This window comes from Chelonoidis abingdonii, chromosome 17 (genome assembly GCF_003597395.2).
Source record: "Chelonoidis abingdonii isolate Lonesome George chromosome 17, CheloAbing_2.0, whole genome shotgun sequence".
Lineage (NCBI taxonomy): Eukaryota > Metazoa > Chordata > Testudines > Testudinidae > Chelonoidis > Chelonoidis abingdonii.
Genome location: NC_133785.1, coordinates 8,472,827 through 8,496,608, shown reverse-complemented (window position 1 = coordinate 8,496,608; position 23,782 = coordinate 8,472,827). Strand labels below are relative to the sequence as shown.

Below are 23,782 nucleotides of genomic sequence, written 5' to 3'. Positions count from 1 at the left end.
TGCTCGTGAGAGGCGTCCTTGAAAAGGGACGAGAGGGAGGTGGAGGCGGGTCGAAACAACTGAAGACATAGACACTAGTCCACCGCGCTGAGGACCCAAGCGGTCCGATGTTAATCTGGACCACGCAGGAAGATGCAGCAAGCGGGTTGGCGAACTGAAATGGGATCCTGGGAGGAAATGGTACAATGCTCGTCGGCGCACCTTCGAAAAGTTTTGCTTCGGTCCCGCCGGTGGTTGTGGACGGAGTGTTACCCCTTGAGGCCCAACGGCATCTAAGAGTCCGCCTTCTCCTCCTGGAGAGTCCGTCTCGTCGGGTGGGGTGAGGTCGCTGGGGTTTGGGTCGGAAAGGACCGTCTCTGAAGTCCCTGCGGCGTGTGCATTCCCAGCGAACCATGACCCACGCGAGTTGTCCTTCAGACTTGGAGGCGAGGTCGTCTTCCTGGAGAACAGACCTGACTGTCAAAGGGTAGTCCTGTTCGTAACTGCAGCTCCGGTATAGACCCTATGCTTGCAGCCACAAATGCCTCAAGCGGACCCCTAGAAGGCGAGAGTTTCTAGCCGCCGAGTCACGCATCCAGTGAGCCCGGAGGGGGTCCTGCAAATTTTCCCTTTCTCAGAGAGCTGAAGAACTCTTGGCGGGAGGTCCGTGGGTACAACTCTACAAATTGCCTAACTGCCTCCGGTAAAACTGTATCTACTCAAAGGCTTGCTTGATTCGCCCACCCTGACTGGAGGCCTCCACAGAGTAGATTTCCTGCTCCAACAATCAACGCGGGCCTCCCTGATTGGCGCAGGAGCTTGTTGGCCAAGCCTCCTTCGTTGACGATTGACCACCAACGAGCAAGGAGGAGGTGTACATAAAGGTATTCATAACCTTTCGATGGACCGAATATTTGCGCTCATAGCCCCTTTGCGTAGTGGTACCGATGCCGGGGTGCCAATGTATCTGCCACCTGTATGGAGCAGATAAAGGGGAGGCCACCCGTTGGGGCCTCGCCGAAAGAATGCTTACTCTGTTCATCACTTCAAGGAACCTCCTCCAACGGTAAGTTTATGTGAGAGCCACGCGTGGAGGAGGTCCTGTGCGACCTAAGGTCGATTGGGGCGTCCAGATGTGTGCCGTCCCCTCCCACTGCCTCATCCGGGGAGAGGTAAGGAAGAACCCAAAGGGACAAAGGGTCTTGGAAGACTCTGGTCGTGCGGACGCCTGGGGCTGCTCTTGCTGTCATGCCCGGCAGGGGATTGCTCGGAGTCCCCGCTGGAGGGGGTCTGCTCACCGTGGACTCCGGTGCCCGATGTTCGGAGGGGACGGAGTGCGGCGGCGGATGGTGGCCACCTTGGCTCTGGTGATAAGCCCATGGGGTCCAAAAGGGCCACTGATGAGGACCTTGCTGGTTGTCCGACTCTCCGTATGATGCCGTCTCGACATGAGAGGAGATCGACGGCTGACGAGATGGCCATGAAGGGGCGGAGACCATGTGATGAAGGTCTCTGCAGCCACTGGAACCGTCCCTATGTGGTGCCGGGGAGCGGCACCGGGAGTCCTGACGATGCCGAGAGCATGACCGGGACCTACGATCAGCACAGTGCCAGGAGGTCGACCGGCGCCGAGAGTCGCCGTGCCGAGATCGGCTGCGGGAAGTACGGTGCCACGAGTGGTGCCGAGATCTGGAGCGGTGCTGGTGATGCCTGGACGGCGACCGGGATCTCGAGCGGTACCACGAGTACGACCGGTACCTTGATGGGGAACGGTACCAGGACTGCAAGCGGCCGCGGGACTGGGATCGATGGCGAGACCGTGAGCGTCTGTGGGACCTGGATGGGGTCCTGGATCGGGACCTAGAACGACGAAGTCCCATGGTGCCGGGCGAACAAGGTCGTAGAAGGGCCGGCTTGCCTATAGACTGGGGGACCCGCACCGGCGGTGCCGGGGGTCGAGGCAGCTCAGGCTCCATTAGGGCGATCAGGTCTCGTGCTGCGGAGAACGCCTCCGGAGTGGAGGGCACGATGAGCTAGACCGCGGCACACGCTGGGGAGCTGGTAGGCACCGGGCTCAACGGCTCTTCCGAGGCCGGAATCAACGGTGCAGCGGATGTCGGTGCCGCAGCAGATGGTAGTGCCGGGCAGTCCGGTTTGGCTAAGCGCTCTGACTGCGGTGTGGATATAGTGGCCACAGGAGGCTTGCGCTTCTTGCTCCGAGGCGAGAGCGAGCAGTGCCGGGCAGAAGCTGGTGCCGGAGATTGGTGACTCGGCGTCTTCCCGGAAGGTGTGCGTTGCAGTGCCGAGGAGGTGCTTGGTCCCGGTGCCGCAGACAGTGCCGAGGATGGGGGAGTTAGCACTGCCTCCATCAGTAACTGTTTCAGGCAAACGTCCCGCTCCTTTTTAGTTCGGGGCTTGAACGCCTTACAGATCTGGCACTTGTCTGTTAGATGAGGTTCACCCAAGCACTTAAGGCAGGAATCATGCGGGTCTCCTGTGGGCATCGGCCTACGACAGGCCGCACACGGTTTGAAGCCCGGTAATCCAGGCATGTGCCCGGTACCAGGGTAGGGGAAGGGGCTAACCCCCGATCCCTTCTAACTATCTACAAAAAACTACTAATAGAACGATAACTAACTACTGTTAAAAGTTCAACTATATACAGAATTCAAGAGAAAACGAGTGAATCGCTAGGGAGGTGGAGAAACAGTTAGACTGCGCTCCACAGTTCCAACGACCGACACGGGCGGTAAGAAGGAACTGAGAAGCGGCGGGCCGGCAGGGGTATATATCCTGAGCCATAGCGGCGCCACTCCAGGGGGCGCCCTGCCGGCCCACCGAGTGTTGCTAGGGTAAAAGTCTCCGACGAACGTGCACACGGCGCACACACACCTACTGGAATGGATATGAGCAAGCACTCAAAGAAGAACCATCTTTTCTTCTTCGAATGCTTGCTCATATTTATTCCAATTAGGTTACTCCCACGCCTTATCTAGGTGGTGGGGTCGGAGTGAGATGTCGCGGAGTGAAGGACCGCTGAACCAAATGGAGCATCACCCCTGGACTGCTGCACTATCGCATAGTGGGAAGCGAAGGTATGTACTGATGACCAAGTTGCTGCCCTACAGATCTCCTGTATGGGCACGAGCCAGGAAGGCGGAGGACAAAGCATGAGCCCTAGTAGAGTGGGCACTAAGGTGCGTAGTCAGGACACCAGCCAGGTCATAGCACGCACGGATGCATGATGTAATCCAGGATGAGATGCGCTGTGTGGAGAGCAGGAGGCCCTTCATTCGGTCTGCCACCACTACGAACAGCTGGGTCGTCCTCCTAAAGGGTTTTGTTTGTTCAATGTAAAAGGCGAGGGCCCTGCGAACGTCTAGGGAATGCAGCTGTTGCTCTCGTTGAGAGGCATGCGGCTTCAGATAGAAGACCGGAAGGAAGATGTCTTGGTTGACATGGAAGGCAGATATCACCTTAGGAAGGAAGGCAGGATGTGGTCTCAGCTGTACCTTGTCCTTATGAAACACCGTATACGGTGCGTCCGACATGTGTCTCGCCGAGGTGATAGCGATGAGGAAAGCTGTTTTCCAGGAAAGATACAGAAGCGAGCAAGTGGCCATTGGCTCAAACAGGGCACCCATGAGCCTGGATAGGACCAGGTTGATGTCCCACATAGGGGCCAGATGCCGAATTTGTGGGTACAGACGTTCCAATCCCTTGAGGAACCTGCTGACCATGGGATTGGAGAAAACCGAGTGCCCATTTTCACCCGGGTGGAAGGCCGAAATTGCTCCTAGGTGTACTCTGATGGATGAAACTGCTAGGCCTTGCCGTTTCAAGGACAAGAGATAATCTAGGACGGTAGGTACTGGCACCTCCAGAGGGGCAGTATCACTCAGGGCACACCAGCAGGAGAAACTTTTCCATTGAGCCAGATACGTTGACCTAGTAGAGGGCTTTCTGCTACCCAAGAGTACGTGCTGCACTGAGCAGGAGCAACTCAGCTCAGATTGAGTTAGCCATGCGGCATCCATGCTGTGAGATGGAGGGACTGCAGGTCCGGACGACGCAGTTGGCCATGCTCCTGAGTGATCAGGTCCGGCCACAACGGGAGTGGAATTGGTGTGGTCACTGACAGATCGAGGAGAGTGCTGTACCAATATTGCCTGGGCCACGCCAGGGCAACCAAGATTAAGCGGGCCTTGTCTCTTCGCAATTTGAGAAGGACCTTGTAAACCAATGGGAATGGAGGAAAGGCATAGAGCAGATGATCTTTCCACGGCATCAGGAAGGCGTCCGATAGTGCCCCTGGAGAGAGCAGAACACCTGGCACTTCCAATTCTCGCAAGAGGCGAAAATGTCTATCTGGGGAAACCCCCACTTCCGGAAAACAGAATGGATAATATCCGGGCAAACTGACCACTCGTGAGCCAGGAAGGATCTGCTGAGGCGATCTGCCAAGGTGTTTTGGACTCCCGGGAGAACAACGCCACCAGGTTGATCGAGTGGGCTATGCAGAATTCCCACAGGCGAATGGCTTCCTGACATAGGGGGGGATAATCGCGCTCCCCCTTGCTTGTTGATGTAAAACATGCCCATTGTATTGTCTGTGAAGACTGCGACACAAGGGCCCTGAAGATGTTCACGGAACACCTGACACGCCAGGCGTACTGCTCTCAGTTCCCATACGTTGATGTGCAGGGCTATCTCTTGTGTGGACCAAAGGCCTTGTGTCCAAAGGTCCGCAAGGTGAGCGCCCTAGCCCAAAGATGATGCGTCTATGGTTAGGACTAGGGAGGGCTATGGGGCATGGAATAGCATCCCCCCACATACGATGTTGGGGTTCATCCACCAAGACAGGGAGGTTAAGACTTCTGTCGGTACTGTGAGCACCGTGACTAGATTGTCTCAGCCTGGACGGTAGACTGATGAGAGCCAGGCCTGAAGTGGGCGGAGGCGTAGTCTGGCATGTCTGGTCACAAAGGTGCAAGACGCCATGTGTCCCACTAGGCCAAGGCACGTGCGTGCTGTCGAGGTCGGGAAGCTTCGGAGCCATGGATAATGCTCACCATGGACTGGAAGCGGGCGGTAAGAAGGAACCGAGGGGGTTCTGGGTTGGCAGGGGCATATATCCGGCGCCATTAGGGTGCCACTCCAGGGGGTGTCTCAGCTGACCCACCGAGTGTTGCTAGGGTAAAAATCTTCTGACGATCATGCATGCAGCACGCACACACCTAACTGGAATCGATATGAGCAAGCACTCAAAGAAGAATCTTTTTAACTACAGCAGGTTCTTGGGGCAGAACTGCTTCTGGGGAACTGGGCATAGGGCATTGGCAGCTGGGCTGAGAAATCTAAAACAGGATTGCCCTGCATGCTGTTTGTGACCACCTCTGCCCCAGGACTGTGCATGCAGAGTAAATAAATAAATTACACTAAAAAATTGCCTCTCACTCTACAAATTTCCCCACCAGACTATAAGCTCCCAAATCTGCTCAAACTCAGCAGAGAGGTCACGAGTCCTTACTCCAATCACTGAGGCAGCCCACCTGTCATCCTCAAACAAACCCTATTGCTGACAGAAGTGTGTTGCTCACCTCCAAGCTTCCCCAGTCATCATCGTCCCATCTATCTGTGGAGTTCTCTTCTTCCTCGGCCACATCCCCCTCCAGATCCCACCGGCTGGATGGAATGGGAGCTGCTGGCAACGTCGCCGGGGAAGTGATGTGGCTGGCTCCTTGAAGACAAAAGCCTACAGTATTAGAAGGTGTCCTTTCTCTGACAGTGGCCAGCACTGAGCACTTCAGAGGAACTGCGCCCAAGTTTTCTCCTATTACAGCTAAGGCTTGTCAACACAGGGACTGCTATGGCTATACTGATCAATTTCCCCAGGGGATCCCTTCCAAATCCCTTGTTCCTTTAATATTTTAACGTTGAAGGATGCTAATTGCTGCCATCACCTGAATCTTGGATCCAAAAACAATCACAGCCCTAGTTACAGCCAATGGGTGTGCCAAGCAGACTCAATGGAAAGAGCAATTAAGCAACTTTACGTAGTAGAGACAGCTACAAAGAATGGAGGGATTGACCAATGCATCTGGTAGGTCAGAGCCAAGACTGCAGGGACTAGGTGATCAGTTGCAGCCTGTGTGTGTGTTGGCGGCAGGAAGCCCAGGGAAGCACTGAGTATTTGAGAGAGGAAGCGAGGGACAGAGCTTCTTGGGCACAGAGTGATAGACTGGGATCAGGTTACTTCCGAACCTTCTCTGTTACACTAAATAGATCGAGCTCCTTGAGTCTAAGTCCCCACATGGGGAACAGAAATTTGTCAGTGTAACACACAAAGACCTAACAAGATCCGATGGCTGGAAGTGGAAACTAGAAAAATTGAGACAGGATACAAAGCACATATTTTGAATAGGGTGCAGAGAGAATTGTGTTAAATCAGCAAGCAGGAAACATGGATTTAAATCATCCATTTTTAATTTTATTTTACATTTGTACGTTTAAATTATTTGCCTAACCAAAAGTTATTTTCACTGGTTGTAATCATTAAAACTTGCTGATTTGCAACTAAATATTGCCTTTACATTAAATGTGATGCTATTTTTTGCTAACGAGGTGGACGCACTACACCAGACATGGGCAAACTACAGTCTGCGGGTCAAATCCGGCCATGGGACCGTCCTGCCCGTCCCCTAAGCTCCCGGCCGGGAAGCCTATTCCCCAGCCCCTCCCCCGTAGCCACGCTGCCCACACTCTGGCCTGCCACTCCCACTGCGTGGGGTGTGCAGCTGGCTCTGGCTGGGAGTCATGGCTGCAAGATCCTGCTGCTGGTAAGGGGGTGGGAGCGGGGGGCTTGGATAAGGGAGCGAGGGTCCTGGGGGGCTGTCAGGGAGGAGAGGACAGTTGGATGGGGCGGAGGTTCTGGTGGGGCGGTCAGGGGATGGGGAACAGGGGTCAGGGAGGGTTGGGAGTGGGAGTCCCGGGGGGGCCTGTCAGGGGGCGGGGATGTGGATAGGGATCGGAAGGGCAGTCAGGAGACAGTGTGTAGGGGAGTTGGATAAGGGGGTGGGATCCTGGAAGGGGGCAGTCAGGGGACAAGAAACAGGAGGGTTGGATGGGTTGGGGGGTTTTAGGGGGGCAATCAAGCTGGGATGTTTTTCTAAGAGACCTGCTCTATTTCAAATAGGGATTAACACAAGGAAATCCTATGGCCTGTGTTACAGCAGAGGTCAGACTGGATGATCACAGGGTCCCTTTCTTTAATCTTGATCAGAAAACTGCCTGCTGTTGTTTGTTTCTGCTGTGTTCAGGGAAACAGGACTTTGTGTGCATTCTTTATAAATAAACAAGATTACATCAAGATTAAAGTTGGGCAAAACAAAATTCAGCAAACAGTAAATTAGCTAAAAATGCATTTTGAGCGGCACTAAAACTATATGCCATATTGACCCTTAGCTTGCAAATAGTTTCAGTTAAAAAAATTATTTCTTTTCCCCAAAAATCGTCACAACTGTTTCTTTTGACACTTTTGACTTTTTGTTTAGAAAAGTTTCATTTACAAATTTAGCTTAGATTAAAAAATAAACAAACAAAAAGTGTTTTGTGTTTTTTATTTTGCTTCAGGTGTTTTTTTGAGCTGAAACAAAGTTTTTCATTTCAGCAACCACCACCATCACTACCGTCAAAAAAATTACATATTCGCTCAGCTCTAACTGAAAATATACCTGACTTGCGTAACTGATTTCCCTTTTTCTGGAAACAACCCTGCAAAGCTGGTCCAAATACTGACCAACTGCTTGAGCCAAAGAGGCAACCATCCTTACTACTACACTCTGGCTAGTCTTCTGTAGGCCAACTACGTGTCACGCAAACAAGCATTTCCTTCTATCGCTTGAGATTGTGCTGCTGGCTTCAGTGAGATTTGCCACATGGCTACTCAATTCTCTGATGCCACCACCCCAGGGTGAATAAAGCCCAAATCAAGCTTTGAGATTACAGCTGTGCAAAGACTGACCGACAGTGGGTGGCTCCGGTGCACCTCCAGTGGGGGTTTCCACAGCTGTTTGTTCTACCGTGGTCCCGGCGTTTGTTCGGATTAGCTTCGATGTAAATGAAGAGACCCCTGTCACAGCCCAGCCTGCCCAGCTGGCAGCTGCTCCCATCCCAGGGCTGGTTGATGCTGCGTGAACATCCTTCTCTGCAAAGGGAGCAGAAAGAAAAGGGGAAAAAGGTCCATTAGTTCTGTTTGGTGTTTAAATGTCTGAAAACTTCAGCACGATATCAGGATCGCTCACCCAGTTCAGAAAGCTGAGATGGGTCTTCAGAGACAGTTTCTAGCTTAGTCACGAAGCTTCGAATGGCCTTGAAAGTCTAGGAGATTTAAGTTACTTTATTATTATATGCTGTAGAGATACCCACATCATACAGTGGGAGCCCTTGTTGCACCAGTGACTGCACTGACCCCCAACTGAGATTGGGAGCCACCATCACACTGGGCACTAGAATGGATTGGTCCAAGGTTGGAGGCCCCCACTGTGCCGGGCATCAGAGCTGGAGGCTTGGAGTTGGTGGCTCTGCAAATTTCACTGCAGATCCAACTCACCTGATCCCTGACTGTCTTTTCAGGGTCAACTGTCAGCGCACAGAGAACCGGCAGGATTTTGAATGCACAGTCATTCATAGAGTAGAAGTTGTGAGTGGCAGCGAATCCCAAGACACCTGCTGCCCGGGAGGGAGCAAATGGGTCTTTTGTGGCACGGCTGAAGGCAGAGATCAAAATTCTTTGTCTGGTCTGGAAACAAGAGAATGGACAATTTATTATGTGTATTATGGTAGCACCCAGGAGCCCCAGTCACAGACCCACTGTGCTAGCCCTGCACAAATACATAAAAAAACATTCCCTGCCGTTATGAGTTTTCAGTGTAAATAAACTAGACAGACACAGGATGGGAGAAAGGAAGATTACCCATGTTTTACAGCCAAAGAACAATGAAGGTTATACTGACTTTGTAGCAGAGCCTGGAATCAAATCCAGGCCTTCCAGGCTCTGGGGTGGTACTTTAACCACAAAACCCTCCTGTCTCCTTCTCCTAAAAGCTAGACCACTGCTGGGATCTACAATCCACAATTCCCCACTTAAAGAGGGTCACAATCTTCCTCTGCATCATCAGAAGCCTTGGTGAGAAATAGGCATTTTAAAGAGAAATCACCCTGGGAAAGAAATCAGGGTCTGTCTTATTTTCCCCATCCCGCCTGGCATCGGGTCCTCCTGGAGTGCAGGAAACGATCTCACTACTCACGCTGGCATTGAGGTAAGGACCGATCTTTCCAAGGCACACAGTGGTGTTGCAACGAATGGGCCCCTGGTCATCCTTGGCCTGCAGACGGGCAAAGTGCTTCATCAGCTCCACATTGAGATTGTTCTCGTTCAGCTTGGGGGCCAGCAGCAGCATCGACTGTGAGGGGAGGAAGACGCTGGTCATGAGGTAGTTCAGGTCTAATAACATCTAGCTCTTACACAGCACTTGTCATCAGTAGCTCTCAAAGTGCCTTACAAAGGAGGTTGGTACTATTATTCACATTGTATACATGAGGAAACTGAGTCATGGGGCTGTTAAAGTGATTTGCCTAAGGTCACCCAGCAGGCAAGTGGGAGAGAGAGGAATTTAATCCAGGTCTTCTGAGTCCCAGTCTAATGCTAACCCCTTAGGCATGGTGCCTCCCTAGCTCATAGGATGTGTTGACAGCATGGCTAATAACAGGGAGTAACTCCTAAAGCATCCCTTGTTGTACAGCTGTAGTAGGGCTTTTATCCTCTGTAGGACACTAGAATTATGCAACATTTATATCGCAATAGAACTCAGAGGATTTGGGCCCCATTGTGTCAGGCAAACAGAATAGTTATAGCTGGATTAAACCTTTTTGACAAAACAGTTTTTCATAGAAAAATAGTCTGGTGAAAACTGAAACAATGTGAGAGACCGTGGGTTTCGATAAAATTCTCAATGGAAGAAAGTCAAAGCGATTTGTTTAGACTGTTTCAACTGTTCATTTAACTTTATTTTGTTTCTACTTCTATATTATAATAATTTTAATATTAGATTATATGTACCGTATTGACTTACATTTAATATTTTATAGTGTTTTGACAAACCAAACTATTCCAACATTATTGATACAAAATGAGAGACTAAATGATTCACAGTTCCATTTTATTTCGCCGTTTATATTATATTCATTTTTAATGTATAGTATAATTTATATATTGTTTTGACATAAACTAAATGCTTTTACCTTATTAAAATGAAACAATTTGACATTATCAAAACAAAACGTTTCAATGGTTCCAAATCAAAATTTTTCAGAGCTTCCATTCTGTGGAAAATTTAGGAATCAGAATAAAAATCATTTTTGAAATGTCAGAATTTCCCACAGAATGGAAATTCCATTTCCCAGCCAACTCTAAAAACATAGCAGTCCTGCCCCCAGACAGCTTAACAAGTCTGGGCCCCATTGTTTCAGGCACTGTACAAACATATAATAATAGTAGTAACTGTCCCAAAATCAGGCAACAGAGTAACATCCCTTGGGGTTTGGATCTGATATCATGTCCTGCAGTGACAGATATTTCTATAGCCCTTTGTCTGTCAACGAATCCCCTTAGGATAGTGGCAAGGGTTGGGTTAAAGCTCATTAAAACTGGGAGAGACGGGGGTAACTGCTGCCCTTCATTAAAGGGAGTTGTAAGAAGTATTAACCCCTCTTTATGGACTCAGAGCTGAAACAGTAGGGGGCCTGCAAACAAAATGTGTGTTTTGGCTCCTGAGGCTGCTCAGGCATTTGCATTCAGGAGGCAGAGGGGCTTCCCTGGGTATTGTTTTAGTAGAGGAGTGAGAAGAGAAAACAGTCAGGATGCACCAGAAACAGAAGCACTGGGAAAGGGCCCTGAGAAAAAGCCAAGAGAGAGCTTTTGAGTGCTGGTTGAAAGCAGCTGGGAGCAAAGAAACATCAAACAAAGATGTCCTGTTGTTTGATTCCTGCTGTGTTCAGAGAAACAGCACTCTGTACATTCTTTGTAAATAAACGGGATTGCATCAAAGAAAACCTGATGCTATCATCAATTTCTCCTCCTAACCAAACAGCCTGGGGGACCCCAAATTTTGGCTAACCACTCAGGTCAAAAAGGGGGAATATCCAGCTCCTAACATTCATATATCCCAGAGCAATTTACAAAGGAGGATCACTATCACTATCTGCATTTTTCAGATGAGGGAAGAAGACAGGTGGATGACTTGCCCGAGATGAATGGCAAAGCTGGGAATAGGTTTCAGAGTGGTAGCCGTGTTACTCTGTATTAGCAAAAACTATGAGGAGTCTTTGCGGCACCTTAGAGACTAATCTGTTAGTCCCCACATAAATTTGTTAGTCTCTAAGGTGCCACAAGGACTCCTGGTTGTTAAAGCTGGAAACAGAATCCAGGCCCAAGGGAAGTGGGGGAGGGAGAGGTCTCAGCTGGAGACATTGGAAAGGGGTCTAGTTTTCAGAGGGTGGGTGCTCAGTACTTCCTCCAAATCAGGCCTCTTTCTAAAAGGCATCAAATCAGGCAACTAAAATCACTAGTCACTTTTGACAAATCCTTGCACGGGTCTCCTGAGTCCTTGGTCCAAAGCACTATCTTCAGACCTTATTGCCTATCTATCCAGCCAACGTACACAGCAAAAAGTGTACCCTCTGAAAACTGACAGGACTCAGGACAGACTTGTCTGAGGTTCTTTGTGGGAAAGACTGTCCAGATCATGCAAACCAATATCACATAAAATCTCCTCCCCGTGTAGAGGTAAGAATTAGCAACGGGGTCTGACAAGATCAATAGTCCAAAGCAGCATCATTTTCCCCCTTAACTCCACACCATCAGCATCCTTCAAGGAGGAGGAACAGAGTAACCCTGAAATTGATTTCTAGATTATAAAGTCAGAAGGGATCACTGTGTTCATATAGCGCAGGGGTCACCAACCTTTCAGAAGTAGTGTGCCAAGTCTTCATTTATTCACTCTAATTGAAGGTTTCGTGTGCCAGTAATACATTTTAACATTTTTAGAAGGTCTCTTTCTATAAGTCTATAATATATAACTAAACTATTGTATGTAAAGTAAATAAGGTTTTTAAAATGTTTAAGAAGCCCCCCTAGAACCCTCCTGGACCGGGGGCCAGGACCCAGGCAGTGTGAGTGCCACTGAAAATCAGCTTGCATGCTGTGCTGCCTTTGGCACACGTGCCATAAGTTGCCTACCCCTCATCTAGTGTGACCTGTATCACACACAGACTTCTCTATGTTAATTCCTATTTGAACCAGAGCAGATCCGTTGGAAAAACATTCCAGCTTGATTTTAAAATGATCAGTGATGGAGAATCCATCACATCCCTTGGCAAGTTGTTCCAATGGTTATTTATCCTATTAAAAATGTGCACCTTATTTCCAGTCTGACTTTTTCTAGCTTCAACTTCCACCCACTAGGTCTTGTTAGACCTTTCTCTGCTAAACCGAAGAGCCCATTAAAAAGGTTTGTGGCCCATGTATGTACTTACAGACTGTGACCAAGTCACCTATTAAACTTCTCTCTGATAAGCTAAATGAATTGAGCTCCTGGAGTCTCTCACTATCAGGCAGGTTTTTCAACCCTTTAATCATTCTCCTGGCTCTACTTTGAACCCTTTACACTTTCTCCATATCCCTCTTGGAAGTGTGGACATCAGAACTGGACACAGTATTCCAGCAGTAGTTGCACCAGTGCCAGATACCGAGGTAATGGAACCTCCCTACTCGAGATCCCCCATTTATACATCCAAAGATCACATTAGCCCTTCTGTTGTTCTACCTTCACTGTCTGCTCACGAATGGCTGGGTTGGTGTCCAGGAAGCCATGAACAACGTGGGGAAAGATCTGGGTGTTGACGGTTGGTTCGTTGAGGTATTGGATGAAGTTTTCCATCTGCAACACACACACACGCATGTATGTGCCACCAGTCAGGACTTAACGTTTAGTCTAGTGCTGAGGAAGATCTATGCACAGTCAAAATTAGCAGGGCTCGACATCATCTGGGGAAAGCCAAGAGGAGAATCCAGATCTCCTGATTCCCAATCTCCTATTCTAAGCCCTTGACATCACACCTCTCCACAGCCAGGAACAGATCCAGAAATCCTGGCTCCGAGTCACCCCTGCAGCATGCTTCTTCCCAGAGCTGGGCACAGAACCCAGACGATCTAATTCTCAGTCCTCTTGTCCTAACAACTAAGGGTACTCTCTTCCAAAGCAGAGCCCAAAAATCTGGTCTGCTAATTCTTTGATCTAGCCACAAAACCATTCCCCTCCCAGAGCTGAGACTAGAACCCAGGAGTCCCAACTCCCATTTTCCTTGGTTCTAACCACTAGACAGGCACCATTCTTCTCCCAGAGCCAGGGACAGAACCCAAAAGTTTAGACTCCCCATCCCGTCCCTGTTCTAACAAGAACAGAAAAATACTGCTCCTGCCAACCAGTCTGAGCCCTGGATCTGCCCAAGTGCACAGATGCAAAGCAAGGCCGATCACTGACCTGCTGCAGCAGCCGTATCCTCATGGCTCGGTCGGTGGAGGAGAACATTTTGACAATGACAGGTATGATCTTCTGCTGATACTCTTCAGTGTTCAGGAACTTCCCCACCTGCAAAAACACTGGAAGTTAAAGAGGAGGCTTTGATCCTGGAGGAGAGGAGGGGCACACAAAGCTTTAGTGCGGAGATGGAAAGTGATGAGGTGGGCCCATGAGCCTTCCAGAGCTAAAATAATCGTAGGTGGGCCACATCAAGAAATTAATCTGTAGATGTTTCTGGAGTACTGACATCAGCTCTTGGCACCATCTCCAACATGGTCCATGTATCTTGGGAATGGAGTCTTCATATTTACACACACACACACACACACACACACACACGACCTCCAAGGCCATGTGTCACTTGATGAGGAATGTGTAGTGATGGCACCTCTCTGGCCTCAGTGTCCCTTTTCCGGGCATGGGGTGGGGTAAAGTAAGGGAAGGAGGGGTGGGAATGAGAGAGCACACAGAGCCCTGCCATGGAGGGAGAATCAAGGACTCTGATATAGGTGGAGTGAATGTAGCACATCCAGCCCGCCATAAGAGGCGGGCATTGCAGGGAGTCCCTGAATGAGAGGGTGGTTCACAGCCCACTTGTGCAGGAAATGTAGAGATGCAAGGACCCCTGGTGCATGCAACATGTGCAGCCTACAGAAGCAACAAAGCGCGCAACCCCTTAATAGGGCAGTTTAGCCCTAAAATGCCTCTCTCCCCCAACTTCACTGAGTTACAGGCGGAGATCCAGCCCTCTAGGGCTCTGGCAAACAGAGCAACAGTCTGTTCCCACTTTGAACTGTCCCTGTAGTGTTACTTTGTGTTTGTCTGTCTCCTCCCTGTCCCTTCCATAGGTCCTGCCCAGTCGCTGGAGATCTCCAGCAGCAACTGCTCTCCCCTTCCCACAAGCAAAGGCCACTTGCCAGCAGTCCTTGCTCACTCTGGGAACTACAATCCTCAGAATGCCCAAAGACTGGAAACAGGCCTATAGCCCCATCCTGTCACAAGACGTAAACAGAGGAATGCCACCATTAGAACAGCAGCTCACCTTGAAGAGTGGGGTCAGGATGACAGCACCAGCGCTACCAAACTCAAAGGCTGTCAGCAGCTGTGGGAGGATCTTGTGCCGGCAGAAATCTTCAGGGAAGGTGTCTAGGTTGTTGCTCAGCTCCTGGAAGAACTTCTGCCGTTCTGCTGGTTCCTTAATCTGCCGGGACAGGGGGAAAGGGAAATGGAGTCACTGGACAGACTAGCCTGCTCCTTGTGGCTCCATTCTCCCCTTTGGAGCTGCCAACAAGAGATCCAATGACAATGGTGGCTTGGATGGCGCAGTCTCCTCTCCCACTAGGAAATGGATGGAAATACAGCAAGTTCTTGTTCTACCATACAGGGGCATGAATTTCCAGCTCTGCTAACATGGGCTGGAGTTGAACCAGTGACTTAAAGCTGAAGTGGTCTTTATCCTATATAACCCTGAATCCATCAGTCCCTCCCACATCAGAACTAATGCCTTGTGGAATGAAAAGACACCTTACCCTTTTTCCTGCCCCCTAAGCCAATCAGTCCCCATACCCTGCAGCAGGATTGACACCAGTACTCCCTAGAAAGGAAAGGCCTCACATCCCATTCCCCACCTCCCTGATGCAGCTAGTCTCCCCCTCAGGGCTGGTGCCCTCTGGAGGGGAAGGGCCTCATATCCCATTCCACGCCACAGCCAGTTCCCTCTCAACCTCCCTCTAAAATTAATTGTGCTCCAGAAGCCACTTTTCCCCATCAAGCGAACATATAACAGACCCAAGACAAAGTTCAATGGGACCATAAACCAATGCAGGGGGTCCTCAAGCCCCAGCAATTGATTGGACACTCTCTTGGGCACCTCTGGCCTACATACAGGAGTTCTAATACTTTCCACCCTTCCTGACCGGAGGTGACAAGGCTACAGGCATCGCTCTCACCTGGATCTCTTCCAGGAAAAGGTTGGTCTCTACAAAGCTGTTCTTCATGAAGCCATTGGGGCCCCGGCAGTTCTGGAGGAACTTGGCAGGGTTGGGGCGGATTTTGGGGTTGGCCCCCACCAGTTCACAATAGTGGGGGACCAGCGACTTGGGGATCTGGAACAAGGATACACAGATTCTACAGTCAGGAAGAGGTGTCCCCCATGTGTGTTAAGCATTTGCTATGTATATTAATTAGTTTGGGATCTTTTCAGTTTGGATGGCAAAGCAGCTGACAATGGCCAATGGATCTCATTATCCCTGTTTTAGGAATGAGGAAACCGAGGCACATGAAAACAGGCTGAGCAGCCCAAGGAGACACAGCAACTCCATGGCAGAACTGGGAAGAGAACCCAGGAATCCTGACTCCTGTCCCCACCCCTCCCAAAGCTGGGAATAGAATCCAGGAGTCCTGGCTGTTTCCCTTCCCCCACACTAATCACTAGACTTCCCAGCCCTTCCCTCCCAGAACTGGGAGTAGAACTCAGGAGCCCTGACTCCCAGCCCCTCCTGCTCTAACCCCTAGATCCCACTCCCCCTAGAGTTCCTAGCTCCCAGTTTGTGCCCTATCTATTGCACTCCACTGCTATTCTACAGCACAACCACAAAACTCTTTACCAGCCCGTCTGAAATTGCACAGCTGCATAAGGGACTGCTTAAGGAATAGTACCTGCACAGAGGCTGCGTAAAGCAAAGAGTGATCTGCCATCCTTGTCATGCTCCTATAAGTTTGGCCAATAAACAAAACAGAAGGGCCACTATTTAGCCACAAGATGGACAGATGCAGGGCAATATGCTACCAGTTCCCCACCAATGCACCCCTATAGAAAACTGCATTGACTCACCCTCACATTAACAGGGTGAAGCTGACAGTTAGCTCTGGGCATGTGGCCTAGCGAACTGGGACAAAGGAGACTTTGGTTCTATTCCTGACTCTACCATTGGCCTTCTGGGTAACATCTTGCCCCTCTGTGCTTCAGTTTCCCCATCTGTAAAATGGGAATAATAAGTCTAACCTCCTCTGTAAAGCCTCTATGATCTACTGATGAAAAATGCTACATAAGAGCTAGGCTCTATTATTACTGAAGTCAATGGGGCCTGAAAGATATATTCGCCCTGCATAGCACATTGCAAAACCCACCAGCAATCAACTGTCCCTGCTGGGTCCCTTCTGTGTGTAACCCTGATCCACTCCATGTGGTGCTCTGTCCCCCTGTAGCCATGGCTGGGCCAAAGACAGAGGTTGATGAGTCTGCTGCAGCTTGGTTCTTTCAGCACACATCACAGAGGCTCCTGATTCCGGGTTTGATTCCTGTTGCCAACAATCCACCCACCGGTGTTATATTACAAGTAGAGGGATTGGAGCCAGGCGGATCTGCTGATTGATTACTTTGCCAGGCTCTGTGGGTGGGAAGGGGACTGACCACATTACCTTGCCGAGGGATCGCAAGGAGGACGGGCGGGGTAGGGTGCCATTGAAAACCTCCCAGATAAGGCAGCCAAGACGCCACATGTCCGCAGACCTGGCACAGCAGAAGAACCAATGTAACTTTCCCCAGTGGTTTCCCCATGGGGAAGGAAAATGTAACCCAGCTGTATTTTGCATAGCATGATCCAAACCCCAAGACACTTCAGGGTTAGGGAGAAAGGCTATGCAGGAAAGTAAACAATAGGGGAGCTTGAAATGAGACAGAGGCTCTTGCATGGGCGTGCACACACACTGTCAAGAGGTGGCAGGGATTAGATAAGCAGAACAGCCGTAGAGGGGGATACAGCAATTCTGTTTGCAGACAAGCGTCTTGCACACACAGAGAAGAAGCAGGTGCCGGGTGAACTGAGAGAAGAGCAGAGAGAGAGAGATGCAGGGATGAGGATTCCTGAGGGCAAGAGGCTGCAGAAGAAAAGGCTCTTGCACATGCACACAGCGGGACACTGTGGAGAAAGAAAGACTAGGTCATGGAGGGTGACTGGAGAAAGATCACAGAGTGAGTTAACAATGAGGAGGGTAATATGGAACTGGTCCCTGAAATAACAATAAAACCCCAGCAATGCATGTCCGGCACACTAAGCAGAGCTCACAGCCTCTCCCTTCTAGACCCTGGGCTTGGTTAGTTATTGGGCTCAATGCAGGGATCATAGGGAGAAATTCTCTGGCCTGTGCTAAACAAGAGGTCAGACATAATGGTCCCTTCTGGTCTTAACATCTACAAATCTATTTGTATTACACTAGTGTCTAGATAGGCCCTGACAGAGATTGGGAGGCCTCTGTCGTGCCGCGGGTGCTGCAGACCTCACTCAGCTGAGATTAGGGGGCCCATTGTACTGGGCACTGCACAGTCACATAGTGAGAGAGAGTCTCTGCCCGCAAAGAGCTTACAGTCTAACTAGATAAAAGGGTGGGAGGAGAGGAACGGGCCCCTCTCCATCTCCCACTCACCATTTCTCCCCAGGGGTTTTGCTGTTGTCTGTTTTCTCTGGTGGGTCGTATCTCTCCAGCTCAGGAATCCCTTTCCGAGGCGGGGTGTTGTCACCCTGGGTTGAGTACATGTAATCCAGGCCACCCAGCTTCCACTCACCAGCGCGGTCCACAAAAACAGCAGCCATGCACACATTATTGTGGATGAGGTTGCAGTCATTCACCAGGAAGCTGAGAGCTTTCTGGAAAGGAAAGGGAAGGACAAGTGAGAGGAGCAATCAGCTGGGACCCTCGTGAGAAGAATTTTAGAGACAGAATGGTCTAGTTGAGGGGTGGAATTGGGAGTCAGAACTCCTGACTTCCATTCCCAGTTCGAGGACAGGAATGGAGTCTGGTGGGTTAGAGCAGGGGAGTCTGGGAGCCAAGGCTCCTGGGTTCCATTCTTAGCTGTAGGTCATGAGTGGGGTCTAGCTGTGAGAGAAGAGCAGGGGGGGCTGGGAGTCAGGAGTCCTGGGTTCTATTGCCAACTCTGCAACTGATTCCCTGTGTGCCCTTGGACAAGTCACCTTCCTTTTCCACACCTCAGTTTCCACATCTATAAAATAGGGATAATGCTATTCACTTGACTCATAGTTGGTTTACCCCAACATCCTGGATCAGACAATATGATAACATAGTGGGGAACGGCAGAAGTCTCTTTCTAACCTCAGTTGGGTCTAACCTGGACAGTTCTACCCCTGGACAGATCAAGGAATCATTGGCAGGACTGCAGCCCTCAACAGCTATCCCTGGTTAAAGAAGACGCAGAAGAGGTGTGTTCTGTCTGGGCACAACTCGAAAACTCACCAGGGCACAGCAAAATAAATCATCATTACTATGGCAGCACATTGCTCCATTAAAACTAGGCTTGGAAAGATTAGATTTTTATTGGTAAATCTCAATTTCACTGTACACACAAACCAACGAAAAAATATCTCCTTCAGTAACAGAAATTTATAGATAGCCAAAGTAAGAAAAATGCTGTTTAAGCACATAGTAGAGTTTGATTAAAGGATATTTACTTTTTATATTCTGACATGTGAAGTTGACAGTTTGTTTTAATGGCTATAAAGCTTTAACTTTTTGAATCTCAACATCTACTGCCATTAAATAATTAGCCTGAGACCCCTATTGTCTAACCCCAGTCCCATAATTTCCTGCAGCTGTGAAATTTTAACATCAATAAAAATTGAAAAACAGGTTAAAAATAAAGATCAATATTATCTGTCAAAATTAAAAACAATAAAAATCTATTTCTGCCAAGCTTAATTACAACTGAGAGGCAACTAAGGCTGGGGGCTGTGGGGAAAGGAGTTGGTGATTTAGGATTTTCTATACAGGCACAACCCATCTGCTTGAGATCACTGTATCTTACCACAATCTGATGGAGGCCCCACGATATCTCCTGTTCGTTTAGCCCGCCAGAGTCTGCTTTCGACTTCAGGTAAGTACTCAGAGATGTCACAGGCTCTGTCACCACGTGCAAACATTTCTCTGTCTATCCCCCCCCCGCAAAAAAAACACCATGTTTCTTCTTGTTACAGAAGCACCTAGAGGCTCCAACTGAGACTGGAGCCCCTTTGTGCTGGGCACGTTATTAGTAGTATAACAGTAGCATTGTGAAGCCCCAACCAAGATCGAAAGGTCCTGTTGGACCTGGCATTGCACAGACCACAACTGAGATCAGGGGTCCTGTCGGGTAGGACGCCACAAAGACCCCCACAACTGAGATCAGAGAGGCACTTCACAGACCACCCCCAACTGAGACTGGAGATCCCTGTTGTGCCAGGCACTGCACAACCCCTCTCCAACTGAGACAGGGGCCCCTGTTGTGCCAGGCACTGCACAATGCTCTCCTTTCCTCCACTAATTGAGAGCAAGGACCCCTTAGTCCCAGTCACTGCACAGAATCTCCCAACCAAGATAGGGGACTGCACAGACACAAACATCCCAGCAAGATCAGGGACCCCCATTGTGCCAGGCTTCACACAGATCCCGCCACAAATAAGATCAAGAGACCCTTCATGCCAGTCACTGCACAGACACCACTGCACCACCAACACTAACTGACCCATCCCCATTAGGAGGTCCAGCATGCAGCCCCTGGCATGGCAAAAGGCCCAGATCTCTGTCAGGATCCATGTGGTGCCCTAAAGAGGATCGCCAATCTTTTCAGGGTTGCTGGGCCCTACCATAATACAAGTAAACAGATAATAAATAAATCCATCCACTAAGGGAAGACAAAAGTGTAATACACTGTGCTGTCCCACTGTAAGCTGGACATGTCAGGTCACACCGCTTTATCCAGATTCACGATTGGCTGCAGTTTCATAAAGGCAGCGGATAAATAACATAATTCCATCCATTATCAAGCCAGCACCCTAAGCATTGGTGTTTTTCAGCATAGGAAACACACACTGGGGCAGAGATCACCCTTTACTCCATGCCAAATGTGATTCAAATCCAGCCCTGTTCAGGGCCTCAGACACTACCACAAACCAAAATCATAATCATCAAAGCCTGTGGATATGGCCACAATACAAAATCATAAATATAACAGATGCTAGGTACCACCACAAATAAAAATCATAACCAGTACCTCCAATCCATCAATGTAGGACAGAATATTGGGGTGTCGGAGGGTTTTAAAGCGTTTGAAAGCTGCCTTGGCGACCTGTGTCTGTTCATCCGAATTAGGTTTAACTTCGTAGACAAAAACAGATACCAGCTCCCCTGTGGTCTGAAGAAAAACAAAAAAGTGTTATGTGCTATTTATTTAAGGGTGTCTATCGTCCTATAGTATCTGAGCAGTGCTATTATCCCCATTGTACAGATGGTGAAACTGAGGCACAGAAAAAGGACATGACTTTGCCAGAAGCTGGGAATGAGTGACAGGGGATGGATGGATCACTTGATGATTGCCCTGTTCTGTTCATTCCTCTGAAGCACCTGGCCTTGGCCACCGTCGGAAGACAGGCTACTGGGCTAGACGGACCTTTGATCTGACCCAGTATGGCCGTTCTTATGTTCTTACTTGCCCAAAGTCTGTGGAACTGAACCCAAGTCTCCTGTGTCCCATGCTGGCATTCAAATTGCTGGCTCATCTTTCCTCCCATGTGGGACAGGGGGAATCAGGGATGGTCTGTTTGGGGGAGGCAATGTAATCGAGTGGACAGAGCATTACACTCATAAGACTTGGGTTCTATTCCAGGCTCAACTACTGGCCTGTTAGGTGACATTTGGCAAGTCCCATCCCCACTCTGTGCCTCAGTTTCCGTACATATAAAATGGGGATAATGATATCAACTTGCTTTGAAAGGGGGTTTTATGATCTACTGATGAAAAGCTCCATACTAGAGCTAAGTATTAAATAATTATTACTATTATTATTATATGGACCCTATAATGAGGGTAACTGTCTGCCTTGGGGGGGGTGGAACACAGCAAACATTCTGGAAGCAGGCTAAACCCTCCCATTTTCACGCTGCTATTTGTCCCCTGACCCTAGGAGACTACAATTAGTACTAGATCCAGACCTTGGATGTCCCCCAGCTGCTTTAGAAAGTGGTGTGTGTGCGTATGGCGGGAGATCCTTGAGACTAAGGAGGAACTAGAGAACCCCTCAATTGGGGGTCCCTGGATCTTTATTTTTGGGGATGCTCAGGAGTGGGGAGAGCTTGGAGGGACCCTGAAAATCCTTGTTACTGGCGGAAGGAATCACCTAGAGGGCCCCCTGAAACATCCCTCCATCCTAGTGGGGTCCCCCTGGAGCCCCTTCTATCCTTGAGAACAGTATCTGAGGGGAGGCTTGGACCACACCCTCCCATAAACCAGGGGAGAAGCAAAACTCTGGGGATCGTTAAACACCTGTTCTGGGGGGGTCCTGGAAACCCTGCCTCCGTCCAAGAGCTCTCTCAAACTCCCCCTTTACACCAAGAGCAGGGCTTGAACCCCACCCCCCTATATCCCCCACCTCTAGCTCAGGCTGGGGAAGAGGAGCCTGGATACTCTCTACACCCCGGCCAAGGGATGAGGGCCTAGAAACCCAGTCTCGAACCCCGGACTGGGGGGGAGGGGTTGGAAACCTCCCCCCGTACCCCGGGATGGGGAGGGAGAGGCCTGGAAACCTACCTCCCCCCCAGTATCCCGGGTTGGGGACCTTGGAAACACACCCACCCCCGTACCCCGGGCTGGAGACAGGGAGGCCTGGAAACCTACCTCCCCCCGTACCCCGGGCTGGGGAGCCTGGAAACCTCCCCCCGTACCCCGGGCTGGGGAGGAGGAGGAGGCCTGGAAACCTCCCCGTGCCCCGGGCTGGCAGTCCCGGTGGCGGCGGCTCCAGACCGGGGAGGCCCCGCCACGTCAGGCGGGCGGAGGCCGGGCCAGGCCCAAGGGGGGGATTCACCTTCCTCTTGCCCCGGTGCAGCTGCCAGGGCCCCGCGGGCTCCCCCCGCTCCGCGCCCGCCTCCGCGCCGAACTCATAGGGGAAATCCCGGACCGGGTCCCGGGAGAAGAACCACATCGTCCGGCCTGGCCGCTCCGGGACCGGGATCCGGCTCCTCCGGGCTGCACGGAGCAGACGGGCCGCCAGGGGGCAGCAGAGAGCGCGGCGCTGCCGTGGGGGGAGCGGGGAAGGAGGCTGGGAGGGGCTGAGCAGGGGAGCAATGATGGGGGAGGGGAAGGCCTGGGGCAGAGCTAATCCCGGAGGCTGCCCCCTCCTCCCCCCGCAGCCGCACACTCCGGTATGGGGCAGAAGGGTCTCAGCGGCTCCTGCCAGCTGCCGCCTTTGTTTTGCTGGTGGAGCTGTCCAAGCACAAAGAGGTGACCTGATTGTCCACAGGGTCCCACAGCAAGTGAGTGACAGCCCGGGAATGGGACCCAGGAGTCCTGCCTCCCAGTCTCTGCTCCACTGCTAACCCAGGCTCTCCTCCTTGAGTCGGGAATCAAACTCTGTCTCCCAGCCTCTGTTCTAACCATGAGATGACCACCAGCACCCCCAACATTTTTTGTGTGGAACTGTTTTTCGTTTATCTAGTATAACTGAGAAATTAGATGTGTTCTGTTCCTAGCTGTGCTGGGTGACCTTGGACAAGCCATTTCACCTGTCTGTGCATCAGTTTTCCCCTCTGTAAAATGGGTATAATGATACCAACCTCCCTTGACAAGCACTTTCAGCTATAGCGCTGCTATCTAGGAGCTAGGTATTATTGTGAAGCTTGACAAATTCAGACTAGAAATATAGTGCACATTTTTTAAAGGGAAGGTGATTAACTACTACTAGAATAGTTGGCCTTGAGGTGTGGTGGATTTTCCATCACTTGGAGTCTTTCAATCAAGGCTAGATGTCTTTCTAAACAATCTGTTCAAGCGCAAACAGATTATTAGCTTAATGCAGAAATCACTTACTGTGTGAGGTTCTCTGGCCTGTGTTATACAGGAGGTCAGACTACATGATTATAAAGATCCCTTCTGGTCTTAAAATCTATTAATCTATACCTCACACAATAGGACAGAGGTGAAGAACCTTTTTTCTATACTGGGTCATTGACTCAGAAAAAAATCAATCACGGGCCACACACAAGTAAAAAGCAAGAGTCTGATTCAAAGCCCCCAGCCCCGCCCCTTCCAGCTCAAAGCCCTGAGCCCTTTCACTACGGCCACCGGCCCTGCCCCAGGCCAGCTCCCCAGCCCCAGAGGAGTGCCTGAAGGGCAGGTGGCAC

The 23,782-nt window shown here is 50.2% G+C and overlaps 1 protein-coding gene across 1 annotated transcript in view; it reads right to left on the bottom strand.

Moving 5' to 3' along the window:
* SCYL1 (SCY1 like pseudokinase 1) overlaps positions 1 to 22,652 on the bottom strand; it is a 28,526-nt gene extending 5,874 nt beyond the window's left edge. The window contains exons 1-14 of the mRNA XM_032797799.2: positions 22,468 to 22,652; positions 20,662 to 20,802; positions 19,438 to 19,560; positions 18,045 to 18,265; positions 17,040 to 17,130; positions 15,569 to 15,724; positions 14,662 to 14,820; positions 13,581 to 13,688; positions 12,864 to 12,977; positions 9,288 to 9,443; positions 8,591 to 8,779; positions 8,283 to 8,358; positions 8,003 to 8,185; positions 5,580 to 5,719 (exon numbers count right to left, since the gene is read on the bottom strand). Coding sequence (XP_032653690.1) covers positions 5,580 to 5,719; positions 8,003 to 8,185; positions 8,283 to 8,358; positions 8,591 to 8,779; positions 9,288 to 9,443; positions 12,864 to 12,977; positions 13,581 to 13,688; positions 14,662 to 14,820; positions 15,569 to 15,724; positions 17,040 to 17,130; positions 18,045 to 18,265; positions 19,438 to 19,560; positions 20,662 to 20,802; positions 22,468 to 22,584 — 1,974 coding nt within the window. The 5' untranslated portion in view covers positions 22,585 to 22,652. The remainder of the gene's footprint in view (positions 1 to 5,579; positions 5,720 to 8,002; positions 8,186 to 8,282; positions 8,359 to 8,590; positions 8,780 to 9,287; positions 9,444 to 12,863; positions 12,978 to 13,580; positions 13,689 to 14,661; positions 14,821 to 15,568; positions 15,725 to 17,039; positions 17,131 to 18,044; positions 18,266 to 19,437; positions 19,561 to 20,661; positions 20,803 to 22,467) is intronic.
* Positions 22,653 to 23,782: the final 1,130 nt, after the last annotated feature.